Below are 23,757 nucleotides of genomic sequence, written 5' to 3' on the forward strand. Positions count from 1 at the left end.
GCAGAATGGAAATTGAAGCTATAGAAGTTCCTCCCTTGCAGAACTGAAGGCTGGCAGCAGGAAAGTGCAGCTTAAGGTGAGTGAAGTATTGGACACTTTCCAAGAATTTAGGATATCTGGTCAGCATGGTCGAGTTGGACTGAAGGGTCTGTTTCCATGATATTAACTTATTGATATATAAGCAGTTTAATATTGTCTATAGCTCTAAATTACAAATCCACAACTTCAAGTTTTTGGTTCTTTATGCCAGATATTTGTGTTAATAGACATTGTCATTTTAATACATCATGGCAGGGTGTAATCAAAGTGATTCAAGATATGACAGTGACACATTATAGCTAAATTATTATTCAGATTTGCCATCTCAATAGGGATGCAAAGGCTAAATTCAATTTAAAATGGAGCTAAAGACTTGTCCAGTGACAAATACAAGTGAGAGACAGACATTTTCAGTGCAGTAATCTGCCACTTGCCGAACAAAGGCAAATACTAAAAATCCCAAGCTACAGTTAGACTCCAAGACTTTGTGAAAGGAAGGAAATTAATCCACAAGTATATTCCTAGTGATGGAGTGTGGTGTGGCGTTGGTGGAAAATGTATTAATTTTTCATCCAGGGCAGAAAAGGAAAAGTGAACATTGTGCTTTGTTTTTATAATGCCTTCTTATCAGACCCCTTAGTAATTTACACAATGTCTTAAATCATTGTACTGCATGGTGATGTAATCAGCAGGGAAAGATTCAAGTCAGAAATGAAAGCTAATCTATCTTTATCTTCAGCCTTTACTTGCAAACCAAACGCTAAATATTCTGTTCTTTTAAACATGTAAAAATTTGTGGCTGATTAAAATATTAAGAACACAGCTTTGTGCAGACATCAAACATTTAATCACTTTCTTAGGTGCTTTGTTAACATTCCAGTCAATTAAAGAAACATCAGTCATAAGATCAAATGTGTTTTATCCAAAAAAAGCTATAGGACACAAGTTGCTTTGTTACAGATGTGAATATTTAATCAAATGACTATATATTTTGAAAAGTTACAAGACATTCTGAAATAAACATTGCTTTCAAAGTGAATACACTTACATCGATAATTTCTGGAAAGCCCCTTGAAATTAAGTCCATTAAACTCACTGTTACATATCAGTCTATTTCTGGATTCATAAAGTACTTTCCGATCATTACATGGTTGTGAATTTCCTTTTGGAAGCAGAGCATAGCAAAATAATCCCTATTAGTTATGATGGAATACTGATTTTGGCAGTAGAGAACAACATGTTCTTTATACAGTAGTCAAAGTCATTTGTAATTCCCAAAATCTCTGATATGCTGAAAACCAATCCCCTACTATTCCACGATAATCATGAATAGGCAATTACATATTTGAAATTATTTTAATATTGATGAAACTCAGTTTTTCAAAATTTAAAAGACATTTAGATAATCTTGCACTGTATTGTGTGAGCAGAAGATTCTACAACAGTAAAAATGTTTTGGTTACAAATATAAAAAAAAGTTCAAATTTCACACCAGATACACTATTGTAGGGCACAACAATGCTGTACGTAAAAAAGCTTAGCCAACAGCAAAGCTTAGAATCCTTAAAACAGACAGCTTAAGGTAACTTGTATTAACTTCACCATAACATTGAATAGCTTATGTTAATTAAAGAATACATATTAAATTCCTTCATATGAATTGACACATACAAAAACCAATGTCATGCAAGGTCTTTGAGTGTAAGTGGCTCACCCAGCACCAAATTTCAAATTACGTCAAAAATAAAATTTCTAGTGCGAGTGAGAAATGAAAATTTACATAAAACAGGTAAAAAAAAACAAAGATATGAGCTTCTGGAATCTGTTGCATTCCCATCACATTACTCCTATATTTCAGTCCAACATAAGTCACATGGCAGGACATTCAAATCACATACAAATCTTGTTCTCTACCCAAGTCTTTCAAAAAAATTAACTTTTCATAAAATAAAATCCAGTCCTTTAAGAAGGGACCAGTGGTGATTTTCTTTGTATAGTAGTAATTGAAAGTGAACATTAGCTACAAAAGTAAAGTTTAAACTGAGAAATGTCACATTTAGGAAAAGGCTATTGTAAGAATCATAACCAATTCCAGACTTTAAGCTCAGCAACACAAATATACACTCACTCTTAACAAAGTACCTATCCTCACCACTTGGCAAACTGCATGTAGCATCTTATTGGTTTAACTATAATTTGTGCCAATTTCAGCAACATGCTAAAATACAAATATAATTTATATGTATATTTATATTTGGTTTAGCCCAAACACCAGTTCCCTCTCAAAGCGAGTTTTATTGTTAATCTATAGTTTAGCCCATACACCAGTTCCCTCTCAAAGTGAGAGTCTTGTTGTTAATCTATAGTTTAGTCTAAACACCAGTTCCCTCTCCAAATGAGAGTTTTGTGGTTAATCATTTATATTTGGTTAAAGGAATTTGATGCATAATACTTGATCAAGGAAGACTTGTCATAAAAAGAAAATGAAATTCTAAACATGCTTTGATAACACTTAAATGGCAGCCTGATAACTCATTAACACACTAAAATAAATTTTCCAGTCTATGATTCTAATAATCTGATTTTAAATTGTGCTGCATAATTCATATTAAAAATTGCAGAGTCATCGCCAAAAACAAAATTGTTCCCTTCATGCAGTGATCAATTTCTAAAGCATATTGATCATAAGTAATCTTTTAAAACCTCATACTGCTACAAGGCAAATTTACAATCATTTTCATACACAAAGCTTTCTTGGACCTGATGTTTTTTAAAAAAATAGTTCAGGCAGCTGAGAAACAACATTTACACAATATTTTGTTTAGAAATTCTATTAATAAAAAGGGACAATGGGATCTCTAGAAGGCGTGTCCCATCCCTCTTACACTAACTGCTGCTAGGATAGAAGTTCCTTGTTTATAAATCACTAACTAACTCTAGTCATCAGCAGCAGCAGCATTTTCTCAAAACCTTTAATCCTGAATGGAGTGAATAGTTTTGGCCAGAATTCCAAACCAGAGGCAAATAATACTTCACCCATAATGACTATAAGTGGAGAACACAAACTAATTTTGCTCAAGTACTGGAGAATAAATGCAATAAAATTCAAAGTACTTGCAGATGAGACCAAAAGTAGTAGGTGTCATTATGAGACAGTCATTATAATGAAGTTACTCGAGCTGTCCATGCAATTCTACAGATTATATTCATGTTTAGAATAAAAGAAGAAGAAAGAAAACTCAAGCAGAAAAAAAAACAGTGAGGCAGAAACGGCACGTAGTTGGAAACTCTCCAGGAAGATTGTCTTCTATAGCTTTTACTTGGCAATTTTTGTTCAGTTCAAGCTCTTTCCCTGCTCTGCAATGCTTGACAAAGCCTCATCTGCCCACTTGCTTATGGTGAAGCGAAGTCTTTTTGCTTTTCTTCTAAAAGATGACGCCAACATTTTTTGACCCTGAATCTTAGACAGACGCATGTTTTCCGACATGATGTGATGATAATTTTCAATTGCCTGTTTCCTGGAAAAGAACAAGGGAAATAGTTTGGTTGGGGTTGGCGGTAGAATTTAAACACTTTTGAACAATGCAACACAAGGTGTGATCAAGTTGAAGCGCAGTACAATGTGTCATCAACAGCCTGCCTCACGATGAAGGTGGTAAATATTAGTATAAGCATTTTAAGACAAACATGCACAAGTCATTTTTAAAAAACTTGAATAAAGTATTAATTCTAGGTTTGAGAGGATACGGTGTATTGAAGCCAAAAAAAATATGCTTTTTAAAAAGAAGCTGACTGAGCAGAAGCACCTAACATGCAAACATTGGCAGCTGTAAATGAAGACTGATGCATTGAACTAGCTCAGCAAAATTACAGCTTTCTATGATGCTTTCATTAATTAAAGGCCATCTGGTTAGAACAGTGAACATTCCAAGAAGACTGCAATAATTAAAAATGATTAAAAATCAAACATATTAACCAGAAACTGGATCACTTTATAAGTGGGATACTGAATCACTGGTGATCCAGCAATTCCAACTTGGAAGGGTCATATGCTTTTAGGACTAATAATAGATTCCAATGAGTAAATTTCTGTGAGATATTTAATCAACGATGCTTTGATATTTAAATGTTCCATACGACAACTGTTGTGGTCACCCTATTCAATATCCCAACTGCATAAATGTCTGACATCTTGTGGACCACCCAACCAATGTCCTTTTAAATAATACACATTGGCTTGTGACACGCAAACTTTACCTCACTTGCATTTTCTTCAGTCATCAATTAGAGAAAGTGTCATGTCACTGATAATGAATAAAAGATTGATAGTGAGTTAGCAGCATGCATACAGAATTCACTTCCTTAAACTGAATAGGATGCTTTCAATAAAGAGAGAGAGATTAGGATTTGGATGTTCAGCTCAAAACAACATGGCCCTTCATCAATCCCCAGATAGCAGTTGTATGCAAAATTTATTTCTGATACAGTGAATGTAACAAGCTTCCAGTATCTTTCACAAAGCATTTGCAATTGTATTCAACAGACAAAGGCTGTTCTTAACTTAAAAAGGAATTTTTTTTTTAAACTTCAGGACTCTTGCTGATGGAAGTTCTCCATCTCTGCAGTACACATGGAACTGAACACAAATCAAAAGGCTCATGGATTTATTTAGGTTCGAGAAAGGAGCATGCAATATAAATGAAGAACAATTACTAGACCCTCGAGTATGCTTTTCTGATTTCAAAATGCCGAGATTATATTGTTCTGGGAAACTTCTTTAAAGAGAATGCTGAGGAAATGAACAGATAAAGGTTTGCAAGATTAAGCAAGTGTTAAATCAGGGGATTTTTCCATTTACAATCATTTTCATAAAATAGGAGCCCATATTCTCAGCAGAAGATAGTCAGCAAGAAATTCAGTAGGGATTGCATGAGAAATTACTTTATCTAGATTGATTAGAAGGTAGAACATGCTACCACTAGGGGTAGCTGAGATTAATAGCATGAATGAACTTGGGGGAGCTGGTTAAATATGTGTGAGTGAGAAAGAGGGAAAAAGAAAGGTATCAGAAGTTATAGTAGATTTAGGAAGAGACTATTCACAGCATAAACACCTACATGCACCAGATGCAAAGAATGACTTTTTTCTGTGCTGTGTATTCTTTGGGACTCGATGACTGTTGGCATGGTTAGTCAATCTAACAGAATAAGGCTGGTGTGTCACGTATATTGTTGAACCTCAGCCTTCAAACTCTCAAATGGCAAGTAGAACAGTTAAGGGTAGAAAGGAAAGTGGAGGCCACAGTTAGATTGAAGATACAATCAAATCAAAGAACGGACCAGACTCAAGAGTTTGAATGGCCCACCCATCCTTCTTATTTGTAGGTTTGTATGAAGATTCTATCTCATGGAAGATAAGAATCTGCTTGTGAAAACAGCCTGAATGTTGTCTTTCCCTGCTAACGCTGGCAACTCCAATTAATCATTGCTCAGGTCCAACTTCACAGCGCTCCTTTGATCATTTCAAAGCAACACAAACATGTTAAGATATAGTATACAACTTTGATTTTTGTACCATGTCACTGAGTGAAGCACAGAAATGTTTTAACATGAAAAGCACCAGATAAATCTATATGTCACATGTTTATTGGGATAATTTACCATAATACATTTAGGATTTACTGAATACAATATCAGCATGGCAACTTTCCTAATTGTCACTCCTTACTATAGAAGTATAATACAAAAGGTATCTGTATGAACTGTCTGTAAATCACACATGAGTTTTAAGGATTAAGATCAGTCAATGATGAACAAGAAATTAAGGGAGAAATGACATGTTCTACTGGCATATGCAGGCAGGATTTTACCCATAGTAGGAGGGACTCAAATGACAATTTAAAAAAAAGATTAAGGGCTAGCATGAACTTAAAGTCATTTGTAAAAGATAATTGAATTGTTTCAATGGGAGGGTTTAGTAATCCATTTCCTGTTATAAATTATAAAGTACTGAAAAGACAGGTCAAACTGAGAATATAGAGGAAACCAAATCTGGAACAAAGACCTCTGGCAAATGTATGATGAATATAGCGCAAACACAGGAACTCTGATGATAATCATTTGATGATGACTTCAAAGGTTAAAAGTTGATATGCGAAAGATATAAAGATGTATAGAACCTTTTTGCATAATCAAAAATGCTGAAACTACCACAGTTAAATGCAGTAGACAACACAACCAGAAATATGTTGACTGTTAGTTAACTCAACTACTCCTTCAAACAGAGTTCAGTTGAACATTTCATAACGGTTCAACCCAATCCCAGAGGAAGTGCCTCAAAGCATTCCAAGAATGAGCTTCCAAGAATTTTGAGATAATGCATTCTGTGTCTGCATTTAGCCCTAGGCGGTCTACGAGAGCCTGCTCGAGATTTGTGTCTAACCATTGCTTATTTCTGGATAAGAAAAGCAGCAGTTTGACTCTTTTAAAGTTAATCACACCATCACAATACAACAGTGTAAATGTATTTGGTAGATTTTGAATTTTCCAAGTTTTGCATTTTTAACAAAATAAATTGTTCTCATTTAATTTCAATGGTCAATTTTGACAAAATGCTGCCCATTACACGTGTATCAGCACAATTCAGGATTCATGAAATTCAAACCGAGCAGTGATAAATCAATATTTAATTCAAATGAGGAAAATACAGTCAGAAGGATCTCAACCAGTGATAAAACATATATTGAAGCAGTACCTTGAAGGGAGGACATTCTGCCAACAAAAGTATCAGAACAAACCAAACAATAACTCACTTCCTGTCTCCCCAAAGTTTGTTCACCATCTTGAAGGCACATGTCAGGAGTAATGAAGGTGGAGTGCTGCTCCAATAACAGAAGAAGCTGGTCAGCTTACGGGGCAAAACAACCAGCTTGATTGGCACCACATCTACCACCTTTCAACATTAACTCCCTTCATCATCCCTGCACAATGACAATAGCGTGCAACATATACAAGATGTACTGCAGTAACTCAGCAAGTCATCTCCAACAATAACTTTCAGATCCACCACCTTGACTCAAGACAAAGGCAGCCATTGCCATGGGAACACCACAATCAATTTCAAGTCCCCCTCCAAGCCACACACAATCCTGACTTGGAAAAATAGTTTTTTTAAATTCACTTGTGAGGTGTAAGTGCCACAGGCTAAAGCAGCATTGATTACACATCCCTAATTGCTGTGGAGACGATGATGATGAGCAACCGTCTTGAACCACTGCAGTCTTTGGTGTGAAGGTACATCCAGAGGGTTGGCAAGAGGGATTTCCAGTAATATTGACCGAGCAACAGTGAAAGAATGGCTATACTGTCACTGTACCTTCTCCTTCACTGGGTCAAAATCCTTGAACTCCCTTCATAACAGCACTGTGTGTACGTTCTTACACCCAAGAATTCCAGATGGTTTAGAAAGATAACTCACCAGTTTCATCAAGATGATTAGGGATTGGTAATAAATACTGGTCTAGAGAAAGTGAGGACTGTAGATGCTGGAGATCAGAGTCGAGAGTGGGGTGCTGGAAAAGCACAGCTGGTTAGGCAGCATCTGAGGAGGAGAATCAAAATTTTGGACATACGCCCTTCAACAGGGCTTATGCCTGAAACGTCGATTCTCCTGCTGCTTGGATGCTGCCTGACCTGCTCTGCTTTTCCAGACCCCACTCTCAACAATAAATACTGGTCTAACCAGTGATGCCTCCATCACATGAATGATTAAAACAAAGAAGACTCCCAATTTGAGCTACCATGTTGAATACCCATCCCACTCATATACGACTGAAAGCAAACTGAAAATAATTCACTCTGAAACGTCTGCAAACATTGTTTCTGGAATTTTAGAATTGGGAGCCTCCTCCTGTAGCACAACCTTAAAACCAATGATCAGAATCTTTTCAGTTAAGTGCTTCACTGGTTCTTTTTTCCTTTGCTCATCACAAATTGACTCAAAAGGTGACCAATGGTGTGCCACAGGGATCGGTGCTGGCTCTCCCGCTTTTCATCATTAATGTAAATGATTTGGATGTGAATGTAGGAGATACAATTAGTATGTTTGCAGATGACACTAAAATTGGACCGTGAAGAAGGTTATCTCAGAGTACAATGGGATCTTGATCAGATGGGTCAATTGACTGAGGAATGGCAGATGGAGTTTAATTTAGATAAATGCGAGGTGCTGCATTTTGGAAAGGCAACTCGGCAGGACTTATACACTTAATGGTAAGGTCCTGGGGAGTGTTGCTGAACAAAGAGACATTGGAGTGCTGGTTCATAGTTCCTTGAAAGTAGAGTCACAGGTAGCTAGGATAGTGAAGAAGGTGTTTGATATGATGTCCTTTATTGGACATGTAAATAGAAAGTGAGACATAAACCAATGCTTCACCAGAGGCTCACTGATGATGTTACCTAGTATGGTGACGAAACATCTGAAAACAAACCTTCCAGCTCCGTGAGCAAACTTCTAACCAGACAAGGTTTTTTCTCTTGGGTAGCGGAGTCCAGAACTGGAGGGCATGGTTTAGGATGAGGGTGGAAAGATATAAAAGGAACCCAAGGGCAACCTTTTCACACAGACGGTAGTGCGTATATGGAATAAGCTGCCAGAGGAAGTGGAGGCGGCTGGTACAATTGCAGCATTTAAAAGGTAGTTGGAAGGGTTACATGAAACCAAAGGGCTTAGAGGGATATGGGCCAAGTGCTGGCAAATGAAACTAGATTAAGTTATGATTTTTGGTCAGCACGGATGGGTTGGACCGAAGGGTCTGTTTCCATGCTGTACATCTCTATGACTAAGAGATACTCACTTCCATTTGTCAAATAGGCTACTTTTGTTACTGCTCACAGTGAGGTCCTGTGTTGATAATGCTAACAGCCTAATTTCCATATGGGTTACAACAGATTACATTGCCAGTCAGCAGTAAACTTCAAATGCATTTTCCATTATTTATTTTCCATTTAATTCAGTAAATTAATTGTTGAATTAAATATTATATTGGTCGTGTTGTATACATCGCTCAGTAACTCTTCAGAAAGCCTCATGCTTTATTACATTGCAATACATTATTAAAAATCATTGAGTTCAAATCTGTTTTACTGAAACGCAATTAAAATGTATTTTACCAATCATTAGAAATTAAATACTTCAATATGCCGAGCTGCTTTCTTGAATTGTTGCAGATCTTGGAATACAGGGACCCCCTGCAGAGAAAGTTCACATAATTGCATTGGATTTATAAATATGAAATTTCAGCCAAAGTGACAAATTATATTGGACCAATCGAGTACAAGATGGTATCTGAACAAACTTGATAAGTCAGGAGACAATCTCCCAGCCTGCATTTACAATTGTTCATTCTATGAACAACTTCACTGATTATTCAGAGGCAAGATAAGAGGAAGACAAATGGAGGAAAATTCTGGCAGTATAGAATTGACAACTTTGAATGAACAAGCAATTGTGCCTTTCCCTTAAAAAAAAACCAAAGAATTGTGTACTTTTATTAAAACAGCCACATTCTCAGACAGTTTGTTTCCTGTTATCTCACTGCTGTCTTTCTACGCTGTTTCCACAGAATTCTGCTCTGATATGCTTGTTACTTGCCTCTACCTCACTTTGTTGTGGAAAGGCAAAATATCTTTATTCAATGCCTCTATTAGAATGGGGCAATCCTTTCACTGGAAAAGAAGTCTGATGGACATCAGATAACGGTCTTCTCCCAGTTCTTGTTAAACGAACACGAATCTGAAAACGGAGGCTGGTGAAAGTCATATTTCTTTTCCCTCGCTCCCTGCATTCATTAGATTTTCCGATACATGCAGGACTGTAAACAAACAAAAATAAATCCAATTCTTTCAAATCAATTTTTCTTTTCAAATCTAATGCAACCTGATTTTGCAAGCAGAACAGAAACCCCATGAGAGAATTCTCATTCTATTAAATCACTGCAGTCAAGAGACAGGAAATGCAACTTCCGTTTTACGCAAAAACATTTTACAAGGCCCCTATAGGGGCTTTCAAGGCTGACTCATCCACTTAGAAATAGTTACTATCAAGTCAAAAGGAACTGGTGTACTGGGTTGAATGTAAAGACGATTTGCATTTATATGTCACCTTTCACAACCTCCAAAACTTTTCAGCCAATGAATGACATCTGGAAATGTAGCTTCTGTTGTCATGTAGCAAATGTGGCTGAACACGTGGTGAGCTCCCACAAACAGGAAGGCAATACTCAGATTATACTGTCTTGCTGAAGCAAAAATATTAGTTAATACTAATACAGGTGGTAGCATCTTCCCCCACCTGTCTTTGAAAGAGCACCATGGGATCTTTTATATCCAACCATGCGAGCAGACTGAGCCCCAGTTTAATGCCTCATCTCAACAGTAGCATTGTCCATAATTGCAGTACTCATGCAGCATTGTAAACGCCTACTAATCCAGGGACTTGGATTTCATTAGATTACATTACAGTGTGGAAACAGGCCCTTCGGCCCAACAAGTCCACACCGCCCCGCCGAAGTGCAACCCACCCATACCCCTACATTTACCCCTTACCTAACACTACGGGCAATTTAGCATGGCCAATTCACCTAACCTGCACATCTTTGGACTGTGGGAGGAAACGGAGCACCCGGAGGAAACCCATGCAGACACGGGGAGAACGTGCAAACTCCACACAGTCAGTCGCCTGAGGCGGGAATTGAACCCGGGTCTCTGGCGCTGTGAGGCAGCAGTGCTAACCACTGTGCCACCGTGCCACCCAATTTTTAAAACTTACAACCCCGTGCGAAGAACCTTCTCAATCACTGGCACTTGAAACCTCAAACCGAACCAGAGGCAGGACTGACCCCAATTGTACCAAGCCTTGCATGCAATAAAGAGGCATCGAGAATCTTATGCTACTGTAGTTGGGCAAAAGTACCAACATCATAGATTATTTTCACTATTTGAAGGCAGGTGAAGATGATGCATTCATTACATTCAGCATTACCCTCTTCCTTCCACTAGAATGAGTGAGGAATTACAGGTCAAAAGGTAATCCTTGCTCCCTCCAGAACCTCTCACAAACAAATATTCTTCATTCAAGCAAATGGAAGATCAACTGACAAGGTGCAGCAGCAGAAAGAGAGGAGGGGGAGGTTGTAGGGGCTAGGTATACGCAGAGAGAAAATTTGCATGTCAAAAATATTCAGTTAGAATAGATTGCTTATTCAAGTATTTAAGTCTCAAGCTATTTTTATGCTCAAATTTTGGAATCTCATTGTTTGACTACCTTTCAAGCCAGAAATTACTGATGACCATCAGGAACAGGCAACCAGACAGTCACTAACATCACCAGAGGGGAATTTTGAAAATAATCCCTGACAAAGTTGACCAATAAAAGAGCTGAAGAGTGTTTGAACCAGAGTTTGCCCTGTTCCCTTCTATATATAGCCACAGGATATGTATATCAAAGACATGTTCAAAGAAGATGTGGTAATTGACAAAGAATCAGAAGGGAGATTCACTTCATAGAGCCATAGAGCACAGAAACAGATCCTTTGGTCCAACTCGTCCATGCCAACCAGAAATCGCAACCCAATCTAGTTCTGGACTCTTCCATTTCAGAAAAAAAAACTTTTTCTATGTATCCTATCCAAGCCCCTCATGATTTTATAATTTAAAAAAAACTGTTGAAATGGTTGCAAAGCACTTTGAGACACTCAGTGGTCATGAATAAAGCTGCATTAAGCTAAGTATTCCTCTCTTTTAAAAACTGTTCTTTCAATAAGCCAATGCAAGGATGACGGAGACAGAAGGTTCCTTGATTCCAAGGTCAATGCTAAATGATTAAATACTCCCGATAGAGTTATACAAAACTTCTGTTCAAAATATAATATTTTATCAAAGACCAACTGCTGAATGAAGCTTTTGAATGGAGTGCGATTGGATTTGTATATCATGTCCAAGACAGTTTTTAACCAAAGGATAAACTATAGAATAAGATACAGTGTAAATACTATTCCAGCTTTTCAATGTTTCAACGTGACACTGAACTTTAGCCTAGCCTGGAATAATTTGATTAATGGTACAATTGACTTGTAACTTTGAGATTAAAGAAAAGTCATTGCTGACGGCTATTATGGAATGCCACCTAGCTCTCTTCAGCTGCCATGTTTCAAAACACATGAAAGTGAAGGATGTTGGAGATGTTGTTTATGGGTAATCTCCATGCCCAACTTCACTTACAAGTATTGGAGAAAGGGGTCTTGTCAATGAATCATTATGCCAGATTACTTACAAATATATTAAAATCAAGTAAGAAATTTTGTTTTTGTTAATTTTTTTTTAAAAAGTACATTCGAGTCAAAGAGTGTGTAAATTCTGATCCTTTAAATTAGTGTCTGTCTGGAAATTTCCTGTGTGGCTTATACTCAATCCCTAGAGACAGTAGGGAATATTGCACCAGGAGGAACTTCAGGCAGAGGCTCTTCAAAAGAAGAGATAGAATGCAAAACCCAGGGTCACAGAGATAACAGAGGCTTATTACCATCTCATCAGAAACATCCTGCACTGAGTGATCCTCCAGTTATCTATCACACATGGTGTGTGGTAAAAGAGGGGTGTGTTCACGGACACCAGTGCCCAGTGCATGTGCACTATGTGCACTTTTGTGCATGGATACTGTGGCAGGATGAGGGAGTTCACGATCAGTGGGGCAGGTGGAATGCAGAAGGAGAAAGACACTGAGGGGGAAGAGGACACTCCTTGGCCAATCCTTACCTCCCCTTCTCCATGGATTCTGGGCCCTGCCTGTTGATCGTCCATTCTGCAGCTTTTGTGGCCTCTCCTTCTCATACCAGCGATTCCTCTCCTTCTTCCACTTACCCACCCTGCCACACTGTGCAGCAACCCCTCTCCATCCAACTGAAGCCCAGCTCAAAATCACTTACCCTTCCTGGAAACTACTGCATTTGGTGTATGACATCCCAATTTAAGTCTGTGATGATAACATATAGCGTTTCAATCCATTCCCAAATGAACGAACTTACATAGTTGCTCGCAGTTGCCAGTGTGAACAAACACTGCCGAAAAGGCAAGCAATTCTGGGTGAAAGAAATGTTTATGCTTTCCTCTTTCAGGAATACCCAAAACAAGGAGTTTAAATAGAAACCCAATTACAACCACAGGTTTCAGCATGATGCTCTGGTCTTCTAGTTCCACTGGCTGCCACAAGCTGTGAAGGTTTAGCTGAAGAACATCCACTGGACACCCCAGCAATTGCAGGGTAAAAGAAAAACTCTTTCCCTCTCACTGATTGCTGGAAGCAAGTCTAGAGTCAGCAAAGCCACCATTCAAAAGGGAAACAAGGCAACTCCCTTTGGCTAATGTGCAGAAACAAGAGTATTCAGAGAAACTGCTCAACACCGGGGTTTATGCCACTGCAACCAACTAATCGAACTGCTGCATCCTTTTACCATCCTCATAGACAAACCAATGACTGACTCGTATACAGAGGAAGCTCGATTATCCAGCATTTGATTAATTGAATTTCAGATTATTGGATCTAGATTGCAAGGTCTCAACGCTTGGCTAACTATGTTATCCGGCATTCAATTAACCTAACAAAATACTACCTGCTCGTGTCCTTCGGATAATTGAGGTTCCTCTGTATATCTTCTTACAAATTGTTGTGTGTTTCCCTTACTTCTCAATTCCAATGCGCACGCACACACACGCGCGCGCACACACACACACTTAGTATTTTTCCTTGCATTTTAGTAACTATTCACTTCTCTCAACCCAAGGCAGTCTGGTTAAATTGGCTCTTTTGACAACATGAACGCATTAGAACTAGGAAAGGTTTCCACAAAGGAGGAAATCCCATGCGTAATGCTAACCATGTTGCAGGTACGGGTGCCCTCTCCAGAATATGAACTACAGACTCTCACCTAGGATCAGTAGTAACAAAGGAAAGCAAATGCAGGATTTGTCCCACTTTGTTAGCAGTTTATATCTGACCTGCAGAGGAAACAAAAAAAAAGGCAGACATCTGCCTGTTCACTCCCACCTCACGTTCTCAGTCACCCTGCTGTAGACTCAACACAGCTACTGAATCGGAGATATTGTACTTCAGTAAATGCATCAGCCCACTCGTACAGAAGAAGTCAATTTCTAAATGTATAATGTAGACACACGCCTACTGTACCTAATAACCCAAATTTAAACCCAGGAAACCAGAACATTACCTGGGTCTCTGGACTCGCACTGGGGACTGAAACAAAGATTGATGTTAACTATACAATACCTTTCCTCCTTGGTGATGGCTTCGTCAAATACCTGGGACAAGCGCTTTAGTCTTCTAATTCCAAAAGACACTGATTCCAGATCACAATTGAACTGCCTGTTAACAAACACAAATGAGTACTTGGAGTACTTTATACAATTATAGTTCCTGACATGGACCCATTACAATCAGGACTCTCAACCTTCAACATCAGATAGGCTTTGATTCTAGTACAAGTTAATTGGATTTGCAAAATCCTACCTACAGACAATCCTTACCCCCTAAATAAGGAAGAAATCCCGTCAAGGGGGTGACTTTCTTCTTGTTAATCTGAAATAATTTGGAGCAACATTGTATTTTTCCTGGATATTTTGTAAAGTCCCTGGTCATCAGAAAATAAAAGCACGCTCTAGGAGATTCCCATCTTTTGTGATTATAGATTTACAAAGTCATTTTACAAGGAAAAGGGCTGCAATGGGACTATTCTGGTTAAACCAACAAATAAATTAGTCTTTTATAATAACCACCAGAACTGCACAGACACAACTTTCTTCTCACTAGTTTTACTGGTGCTTTAGCCAATATTTAAATCCCTTGGAAGGGATTGCGCCTCAATTCCCAAATGTACTGGAGCCCTTGTCACCTGATCTTTGGTGACGCCAAAGTAGAAGGCTAAGTCAGGTGATCTGCAGATGGGACTGCTCCTCAGCCAGGCCAAAGTGGCCACCCACAGTTCCTAATGAGACATGGTAATTTGCTTTAATCACTGGATGCCACCTGCCCTTTCCTTCTGGAGATAAAAGGATGTTCTAAACGTAGAAAATATTCTCATTTATGGTATTGAGCTTCCTTGGTTTTATCCAGAACTGAGGTGTTTATAGGTGGTGTGCTTTCTTCAAAAATATATAACAGATATTTCTGTTAAATTAATTTTATTTTGCTGGCTGGCACTGGGACATTCCAATGTTGCCTTAAATCAGATACTCAGAGGATGATCAGAAGTTGAATGCTGAGGAAGGGTCACCTGACCTGAAACGTTAACTCTGATTTTTCTCCACAGATGCTGCCAGACCAGCAGAGTTTTTCCAGCAATTCCAGTTTTTGTTCCCAATTTCCAGCATCAACAGTTCTTTTGGTTTTAATTAGAAGATAAGAGTGGCTTTCATGATCCAAAGTATTTCCCTCCCCACCCTAGAAGTTAGTAATCAGCACTTCAACTGGCATTTCTGATGGACATATGATTGGGAAATTATCAACAATGACAGGGTTGGTGTTTTTTTTTTAAAACATTCACTAACAGATAAGCAAGAATTCCTGAATTCCAGCGGTTTTGAAATGCTAATCTCAATGTATGCACTCATCCCAATCTTCATGAGGAATGATAAGTGGAGAATTTTTGTCAATCTGGTTGCAGCCCCTCGGTTTATCAGTGCAAACTCAAAACACTGAGCAGCTACAAGACTGTCAGCCAAAGGCTCTCCCAATCACAGCTCATTAGTTCCAGGGTTGAGTACTAAGACCACATAGGTAACTCCAGGTATTTAAACACAGATCACAGCACAGCCACAGAGGAGATTGCTGAACCATATTCCATGCTTATCTCTGCAGTTGGTTGTGTCAGGATTGGGGCCAGAATGGAGTCAAATAGATGTAATTTTCTTCAGTGAGTGCAAGTCTTCACAACATGGAAGCATTGTGTGGCTGTTAAGCTCCAGGCAGGTTGTTAGGAAATAAATACTAGTGGCCCAACTTGCATGGCAACTCACCCAAATTTTCAAGAACACTAAATTAACAATAAACTGCTCTTTTGTCACTCAAATAGAAGAAAGATAATCCTACCCTTATCCAATAAGTGCACAATTTAATCTTGTCTATCTGCAAATAAAATTGACTCCTCCTCTTAATATAGACCGTCTATTCCTCTAAACTGCATGAAGTGAGCTTAATTCCAGTTTAACTGACACCACCATTACCACAAGATTCATTATAAAGCAGTCCCACTTTCAACTGATTTAGCCTCCTGCATGACAAACACTTAATAAATTTATCCTTTGACCAAACTGGATTTGGGTTTCATGTGTTTTAAAAAAAAACAATTCCCTCAGATCTATCAAACTCACTTCATCTAAGAATTTTGAAATGTGAACTTTAAAACTAATTGAATACTTCCTCCAGTTAACCATAATAAGTAAAACGCACATACAAATTTAAATTCTCTCAACAGGATCCATACATCATCTGTACCAACCAATGACTTTGAATGGATTGTACAACAAATGCCAGCTCCACCTTACCTAACAAATTGCTATTGAATGTAAAGAGAATGGTTTTGTTTGCGGATTACATAATATACATCCCGTGACATTTGCAGATCGTGAGAATCACTTGGGCTTGGTCTGTGAATAACTCATGATAAACTATCTAATGAGAAAACTGTTTCAGACTATAGACACGAACAGTACAAGCCAAACAGGGATTAGGAAGAAAAATAAACTTCCATTTGCTATAACTAAATAATCCTTGTAAGATCCTGTTGAGAGAATTTTAAAATTTCTATAAATTATTTTTGAGCTTTACTTATTATGGTCCTTTATCCCATGAAAGAGTCTGCGGGGCTGAATCGAATAATTGTCATGTGACTGTGAAGTTAAAAGCAACATCCAAACTTAAAATCTCGATATCTTGGCAGATGACTTAAAGAGCATTAAATGCTTTGATTTTTGTTTTAAAAAGGGGGGCCCTGGTACTGGTAGAAATATTAGCTTTTGTCCTTACGGTTTTGATGTCAAAGCTTTTGCAATGTTTAACTTTGCAATGACCCAGAGGTGCTAGTGTTGAACTGGGGTGGAGAAAGTTAAAAATCACACAACAGGTTATAGTCCAACAGGATTATTTGGAAACAATGGCTTTCAGAGCGCCGCTCCGAAAGCTAGTCCTTCCAAATAAACCTGTTGGACTATAACCTGTTGTGTGATTTTTAACTTTGCAACATTGTGGTTATTATAATATTTCACGTAGATGGTGCATATATGGAATGAGCTGCCAGAGGAAATGGTGGAGGCTGATACAATTACAACATTTAAAAAGGCATATGGATGGGTATATGCATGAGAAGTGCTTGGTGGCTCAGTGGTTAGCACTGCTGCCTCACAGCACCAGGGTCCCTGTTCGATTCCAGCCTCAGGCAACTGTCTATGTGGAATTTGCACATTCTCCCTGCGTCTGCGTGGGTTTCCTCCCACAGTCCAAATATGTGCAGGTCAGGTGAATTGGCCATGCTAAATTGTCCATAGCATTAGGGAAATGGGTCTGGATGGGTTACTCTTCGGAGGGTTGGTGTGGACTGGTTGGGCCGAAGGGCCTGGTTCCACACTGTAGGGAATCAAATCTTTAAATAAAAAGTGGTTAGAAGGCTATGGACCAAAGGCTGACAAATGGGACTAGGTTAATTTAGGATATCTGCTCAGCATGAACGAGTTGGTCGGAAGGGTCTGTTTCCATGCTGTATATCTCTGACTGTGTAAGCAAATCGATATAAGCAAACTGGCATTGAAAAGCCACTTCAACACATCTCCCCCTGTTGTTAGTTCATCTACACAATTGGCCCTGGGAAAAATATGATGAAGATTTTTGCTCAGTTTCTGTACCTCCTCCTACTAATTCCAGTGGGTGAGGCATAAGGGCTCTTCAATGCAGCAGACCTGACTGATCTCCTTAGAGGCAACCCGTCCTGGTCGAGCAACCGAGCAACTTCCCTCCACTTGGGAGTGTGATTCACACTGGATGGTGTGGCGCTGGTTCTTCCCTTCCTGCTCGAATGGGACTTTGAAGGAGTGCCTTTCTTTGATGCCGATACCCTGCTGCATCTCTGAGGTGTTTGAGACTTTGAAGGAGTGATGACCAGGCACTCACTGCGACTTTGCCGTCTTTTCTGGAGTTTCTACTGGGTGGGGGGGTCGGGGGTGGGGGGGGGGGAACGGAAGTGGTGGGTGGGTGAAAGAGAAGAAACAAAATCATTAGTGTAGGAGGCCAATACATTTCTTCAACAGCAGTGGAATTCTTCTCACGAAAGCCTTTCTTTGTGAAACCCAAGATTGAATCTCCCTCTCTTACACTCATTCCAGTTTGAGATCACTTAACGTGAATTAATGTTGCCTTGGCTGCTTTGCTCAAATCACTGTGAATCATCTGGTTCTTGTGCCTTCTGCCAACAGGAACAATTTCTCTCCGTCTAGATTCCTCATATTTGAAGGCATCAAATCTCCTTTCAAATTTTCTCTTCTCAAAGGAGGAACACCCATTCTCTCCAAAATTTCCAAAAGAAAAAGCTAAATCAGTCACCCTTGAAAACATTCTTGTAATCACTTAAGCCTTTACGTTCCTCTGGAAGGAAGGGTGGTGCCATAATTGGAGAGTGTTTCAGCCAAGGCTAAACTGCAGTTTCATAAAAGCTTTGCGCAGGTTCCTTGCTTTTGCAGTCAATGCCTATACTTCAAATATCCAGAATCAGGTATGCTTTTCAATCAGTTCCTCAATCTGCTCTGCTCCCCTCAATGATCTATGTGCATATGTCCTTGGGTCTCTCTGTTCCTGCACAAAAATGTGTCTTTTATTTTATATTCCTGTTCTTTATTGGGATCTTATTAAAATTTGTCACCTGGCACTCTTTAGCATTAACATTCACCCATTCCAGCAGTTGAAAGCCCCTTAAAGTCTATTGTTACTGAGCTTAGGTTCACAAGACTTCCAAGTTACTGACATCAGCGGATATAAAATTGTGAGTTGTGTCCCCAAGTCTAGGCCAGAAATACAGATCTAGAAAATTAACAACCCTATTTGTGACTTTGAACATCACTATATATCTTTCTGCTATCCAAAGCACAACCATACATGCTTAGATTGATTTCTGTCATTTAGCTAGTTACATATCTGCACTCCCACTGCCCCTTTTATTCCACAGGCTTCAATGTTGCTAGGAAACTGGTTTTGTGGAACTTTATTAAATGCCTTTCAGAAGTGCACGTACACAACAATCAACTCCATTACCCTCATCAGTCCTTGATTCATGCTATTGGTCTTCACGAGGATCATAACATGAAAGCATCAAAACTTTCCACATAATCGCAACAGAAGAAACTATTTCACTTTTGAAAACTTAGGTTTCTGCTACAAATCAAACCAAAACGTGAAGTTACAAGCAATCTGAATTCGATAGAAACTATGAATACTTTAAATAATTGATACAACCAAGATAATCCTTAGGAGCTCTCAGGTAGCAATCATTTATATGGCATCACATGCAGTCTTTATATCTCTCACAGCACTATCCACATCAGGCACTAGTTGTCATGCAGTATTTAATTCTCAAATGGCCTCTGATATCTCCATCCAAGATCCACAGATGTGATTATCACCAACAAGACACTTCTGTGGAGCCTCTTTCACTTAACTCATCATAACCTTGATGATGTAGCTCTCCAGAATCCCATTTGTGATGATACTATGGCTTTAAGAGGTATATTTTGTCCTCAATCTTTGAAGAGAGGTTGTGACAAGCTGTCTGTTGGATCCAATAAAATAAATAGCTTAGGAGGCCTTGGGCTTTTTAAAAATATTGGAACAATAGAAGCAGCCTGAATGGGTGAGGTCAAGCTCCCACACAACCAGGGATTTATGGCTTTCGCTTTCAGTAGCTGTTGTTGCTGGGGGTCCTGATGCTGTATGTGAAAGCTGCAGTACCTCTCTCCCTCTCTGCCTGTTTTTCCTCATAGGCTGCTAGAATTGCACATGAGACAATCTACCTTATTGACTTTGCCTCTGCCGAGGGTGTGTTTATGGGATTTTACTGTATTGGAACAGTTATTATCGAGTAGTAAAATATTCTATTATTCTAAGTTTTCCAATAGAGTTAAGACATTCCAATTTCTTCTTCTTTTGATGTATTTTAATTATAGTGTATAAATAAAGTGTGACTTGCTACAAGACTGGTAGGTTGACCAGGTGAATTGCATTCTGGAACATAACACATGGCACTTGCCTTTAAAATAATAAAAATTTAGGGTCTAGGCTATCTCCTTAATATATTTTGAGGTGGTTTAGACTAGTCCACAACACCTTCATCTAACAGCTTATGAACAATATGTGGTCAGTCCTGATGAAAAACAGCCAGTTCTTCAGTATGCTTGGATAGCGTATATGGTTTTACTTAAGTTTTGTGGCTTTCAGTTGCCTCTCTCACACAGCTTCAACAAAACCCCCATCTGTTTTGACATTGCACAACAAAATCTGATCTTCCAACTAGTTTCCCTTTCCCAAATAACCTAGTTGTTACAGCAAGAAATCTAAGAATGAAAGTCCTCCCAGAAATATTGTTTTGGACTTTCTATTTCAGCGAGAAACAATCTCCAAACAAAATTAAAGACTTTGAAATTCTTTCATTTCTTACCAAAACAAAATGGAATAAATCAAAAACTGATGTTTTTCAAAAAAAACCTGCATGAATCCACATTTGTCCAAAAGACAGTTAAATGTTATTCCAGATTATCACCTCAACATTTTCCTAGTACTGAAGCTAAACTGACTGGCCTGCTAGCAAAATCTTATCCCAGCAGTCCAGAAATACCACCATGACAACCATAGTTGTACATTCAGCATTTTCTTCCATGGTTTGTTTATATATAAATGAAAGAAGTTGGGTTGTTAAGAGATCATTATTTGCATATTCAGGCAAATTCAAACCAAAGTGGAAATGACAAACTAGTGGCCAACCAGTAGTATTGGCTTCCATTTCCTAACATCAGGATCATGCTTTGCTTCTCAAGTACGTTGGCTTCAGCAGATACTAACCTTCAGTCTTATTGCTTACACTCAGCCTCTCTCAACAGAATATTTGAAACAGTCAGAGCCTTCTCTGCAGATTCTCCTCCAGAAACAGCCTAATCTTGCAATCTGTTCCCCCAGTATTATCCTCCAGAGATTCATGTGATCTCCACCCCTCAATTCATCACAATCTGGCTGGGCAGAAATCTGAGTAATAAAGTGTCCCCACTGTACATTATCTCACTTCAAAGTTCTGGCACTTTCTGAACTTGCTCTTCCATGCTTGGAACAATATATTTCATGGTGATTCCCTTTTACTTCATTCTGTACTAGTGAGCACAAAATATCTACTGATATTTTTGTTGCTAAACCTGTCAGAAGATTCATCCTTTTTCAGATTTAAGGTTTCCTTACCTTGTGGGAACTCTGTCCCATGATCCTTGTATCATGTCAACTTAAAGTCACATGCTTGCTCACAAACTACAGCTACCCTAATGACTATAAGAGAACCCATTATACAGCCACTCTCATCACACCTAAAGTGGCTTGAGTTCATGGAGGCATCACAAGCTCATTTTCAGTTCCTGAGAAGTAATAAATAACTCCGTTTCATAACAATTTCTACAATCTCAGCAAGTCTGAAAGCACCTCAGAAGCAGTGAAGTATGATTTTGAGCTGTAGGAAATCAAGGAAGCAGTTTGCAAACAGCAAGTTCCTAAAGCTGACACTGATCTACATATTAAAGAAAATCGAAAAAATATCAAAGATGTAGGTTTTAAGATATTTGGATAAAAAAAGGTGTAGAAAGGCAGAAAAAGTTCAGGCACGGCCACCAACAGTGGACAGTCAAGATGCCAGAATTAGCACATTACAGATATCTTAGAGGCTTGTGGGGCTGAGGAGATTAGAGCAGTAAGGGGAAACTAGACCATGAAGGGATTTGAAAACAAAACTAGGATGAGAACTTTAAACCCAGCAGTTGCTTAACTGGGAATCAGTGTAGGTCAACAAGAGGACTTGATCTAAGTTAAGACATGGGCCTAGAGAGTTCTGGATGATCCCAGGATTACAGGGATTCCGCAATAAAGTAAAAAAAAACACCATTTATTTAAGCGATGTTGGTTTGGAAAGAAATATTGATCAGGACATTACGGTGAAGGGAGCAGAATCAACACTATCTGCAATGTAAGGAATGCAGCCAATTGCCACATCAGCTCATTCCAGTTGAACCAATCGTGCACATTTACCGTACAGTTATACTACAGTCTACCACGGTCAGGCACACATACCTTATCTCGGAATTGTTTGCCACCTGAATAACCGTACCGCAATAACAATGGTTTCCAAACAACTTCCACACTCTTCTACTAAAAAAAAATTGAAGTCCACATTTTTCTTAAGAAATGTCAGTTTTCGAAAACCTTGCTATTTTCAATGGAATAACGCCGTCGCTACTCTCCGCGGTGTCAAGTGTAAGTAAAGACAAGTTACCTGAGAGACGTTGCCCCATGTGTTCCTCGCAGTCCGACCTATACTTTGTAAAGCGTTAGGTTTCTTGCTGAGCTCTAGACTCTCCCAGCTCGGGGTGTGGTCGATGTTAAAGTCCATTTGTCCCAACGGCAGCCTCTTCCTCAAGGACATGCGGATAGTGTTGAGGGAGCTGGACGAGGACATCTCCCTGAACAGATCGACTGGCGGGCTATCGCCTTCTTCCTGCAGGATCTGGTGCTGTTTTCTCCAGGTTGTCATTGTGATCTCCAAGACTGGAAGCGAGCGACTTCTCTCTCTCTCTCTGCGTGTCCCTTTCTTGTTTTTGAATTTGGCGCAACTTTGTAGCGGAGTGGAATTCCCGCGATCTGATTGGTGAGAGTGACAAACAGACGTGGTGAGCCCAGCGCTGATTGGCTGCCGGTTGCGTCGCTGGGCGGGGCTGCTCGGGCTCCGGCCACTGTTCCCAAGCCTTTGTCTCTCAACAGTCAAGCCTCTGAACAAGTAACAAGCAGTACGTGCATTTCTCTCCTGGAGCTGATGGAAATCACCCTTTCATTCTTGACATCTCAGCGCCCTCTGCCGATACCATGAGAAATGGGCTACTGCCACAGTTCCTAATTTAAGAAAAGCATTGGTACACATTTAAAATCTGTGCATTAAATCCTGCGGGAAGGCAAAACGTTTCCAGTATCAATTTTTGAAGAGGATCACTGGGCTCGAAACGTTAACTCTGTTTTCTATCTGCACAGATGCTGCCAAACCTGCTGAGTTTCTCCAGCGATTTCTGTTTTTGTTTGTTTCAGATCTCCAGCATCCACAATTCTTCATTTTATTGTGGTTCTGTTCGCCGAGCTGGGAATTTGTCTTGCAAACGTTTCGTCCCCTGTCTAGGTGTTATCCTCAGGGAGCCTCCTGTGAAGCGCTTCTGTGCTGTTTCCTCCGGCATTTATAGTGGCCTGTCTCTGCCACTTCCGGTTGTCAGTTCGAGCTGTCCACTGTAGTGTACAAAATCCCATGCAAGGACTGCAGAAAACACTACATCGGACAAACAGGAAGACAATTAACGATCCGTATACACGAATACCAACTAG

General features: G+C 39.2%; 1 protein-coding gene across 1 annotated transcript; it reads right to left on the reverse strand.

Moving 5' to 3' along the window:
- Positions 1-989: 989 nt before the first annotated feature.
- LOC140491462 (protein PIMREG-like) lies at positions 990-23,007 on the reverse strand. The gene is made up of 4 exons (XM_072589643.1): positions 22,667-23,007; positions 18,003-18,295; positions 14,377-14,472; positions 990-3,557 (listed from the first exon to the last, which is right to left on the reverse strand). Exons 1-4 carry the CDS (start codon positions 22,922-22,924, stop codon positions 3,374-3,376), a joined length of 831 nt encoding a protein of 276 aa, XP_072445744.1. The 5' UTR covers positions 22,925-23,007; the 3' UTR covers positions 990-3,373.
- Between the last annotated feature and the right edge of the window lie 750 nt (positions 23,008-23,757).

The sequence above is a fragment of the Chiloscyllium punctatum genome, chromosome 19 (assembly GCF_047496795.1).
Source record: "Chiloscyllium punctatum isolate Juve2018m chromosome 19, sChiPun1.3, whole genome shotgun sequence".
Taxonomy (NCBI): Eukaryota; Metazoa; Chordata; class Chondrichthyes; order Orectolobiformes; family Hemiscylliidae; genus Chiloscyllium; species Chiloscyllium punctatum.

Coding starts and splice junctions, on each gene's coding strand:
- LOC140491462 (XM_072589643.1), bottom strand. CDS start 22,924: ATGACAACCTGGAGAAAACAGCACCAGATCCTGCAGGAAGAAGGCGAT. Junction 18,296..22,666: donor CATGGGGCAACGTCTCTCAG/GTAACTTGTCTT, acceptor CCCACCCAGTAG/AAACTCCAGAAAAGACGGCA. Junction 14,473..18,002: donor ACTGGAATTAGTAGGAGGAG/GTACAGAAACTG, acceptor GTTTGTTAACAG/GCAGTTCAATTGTGATCTGG.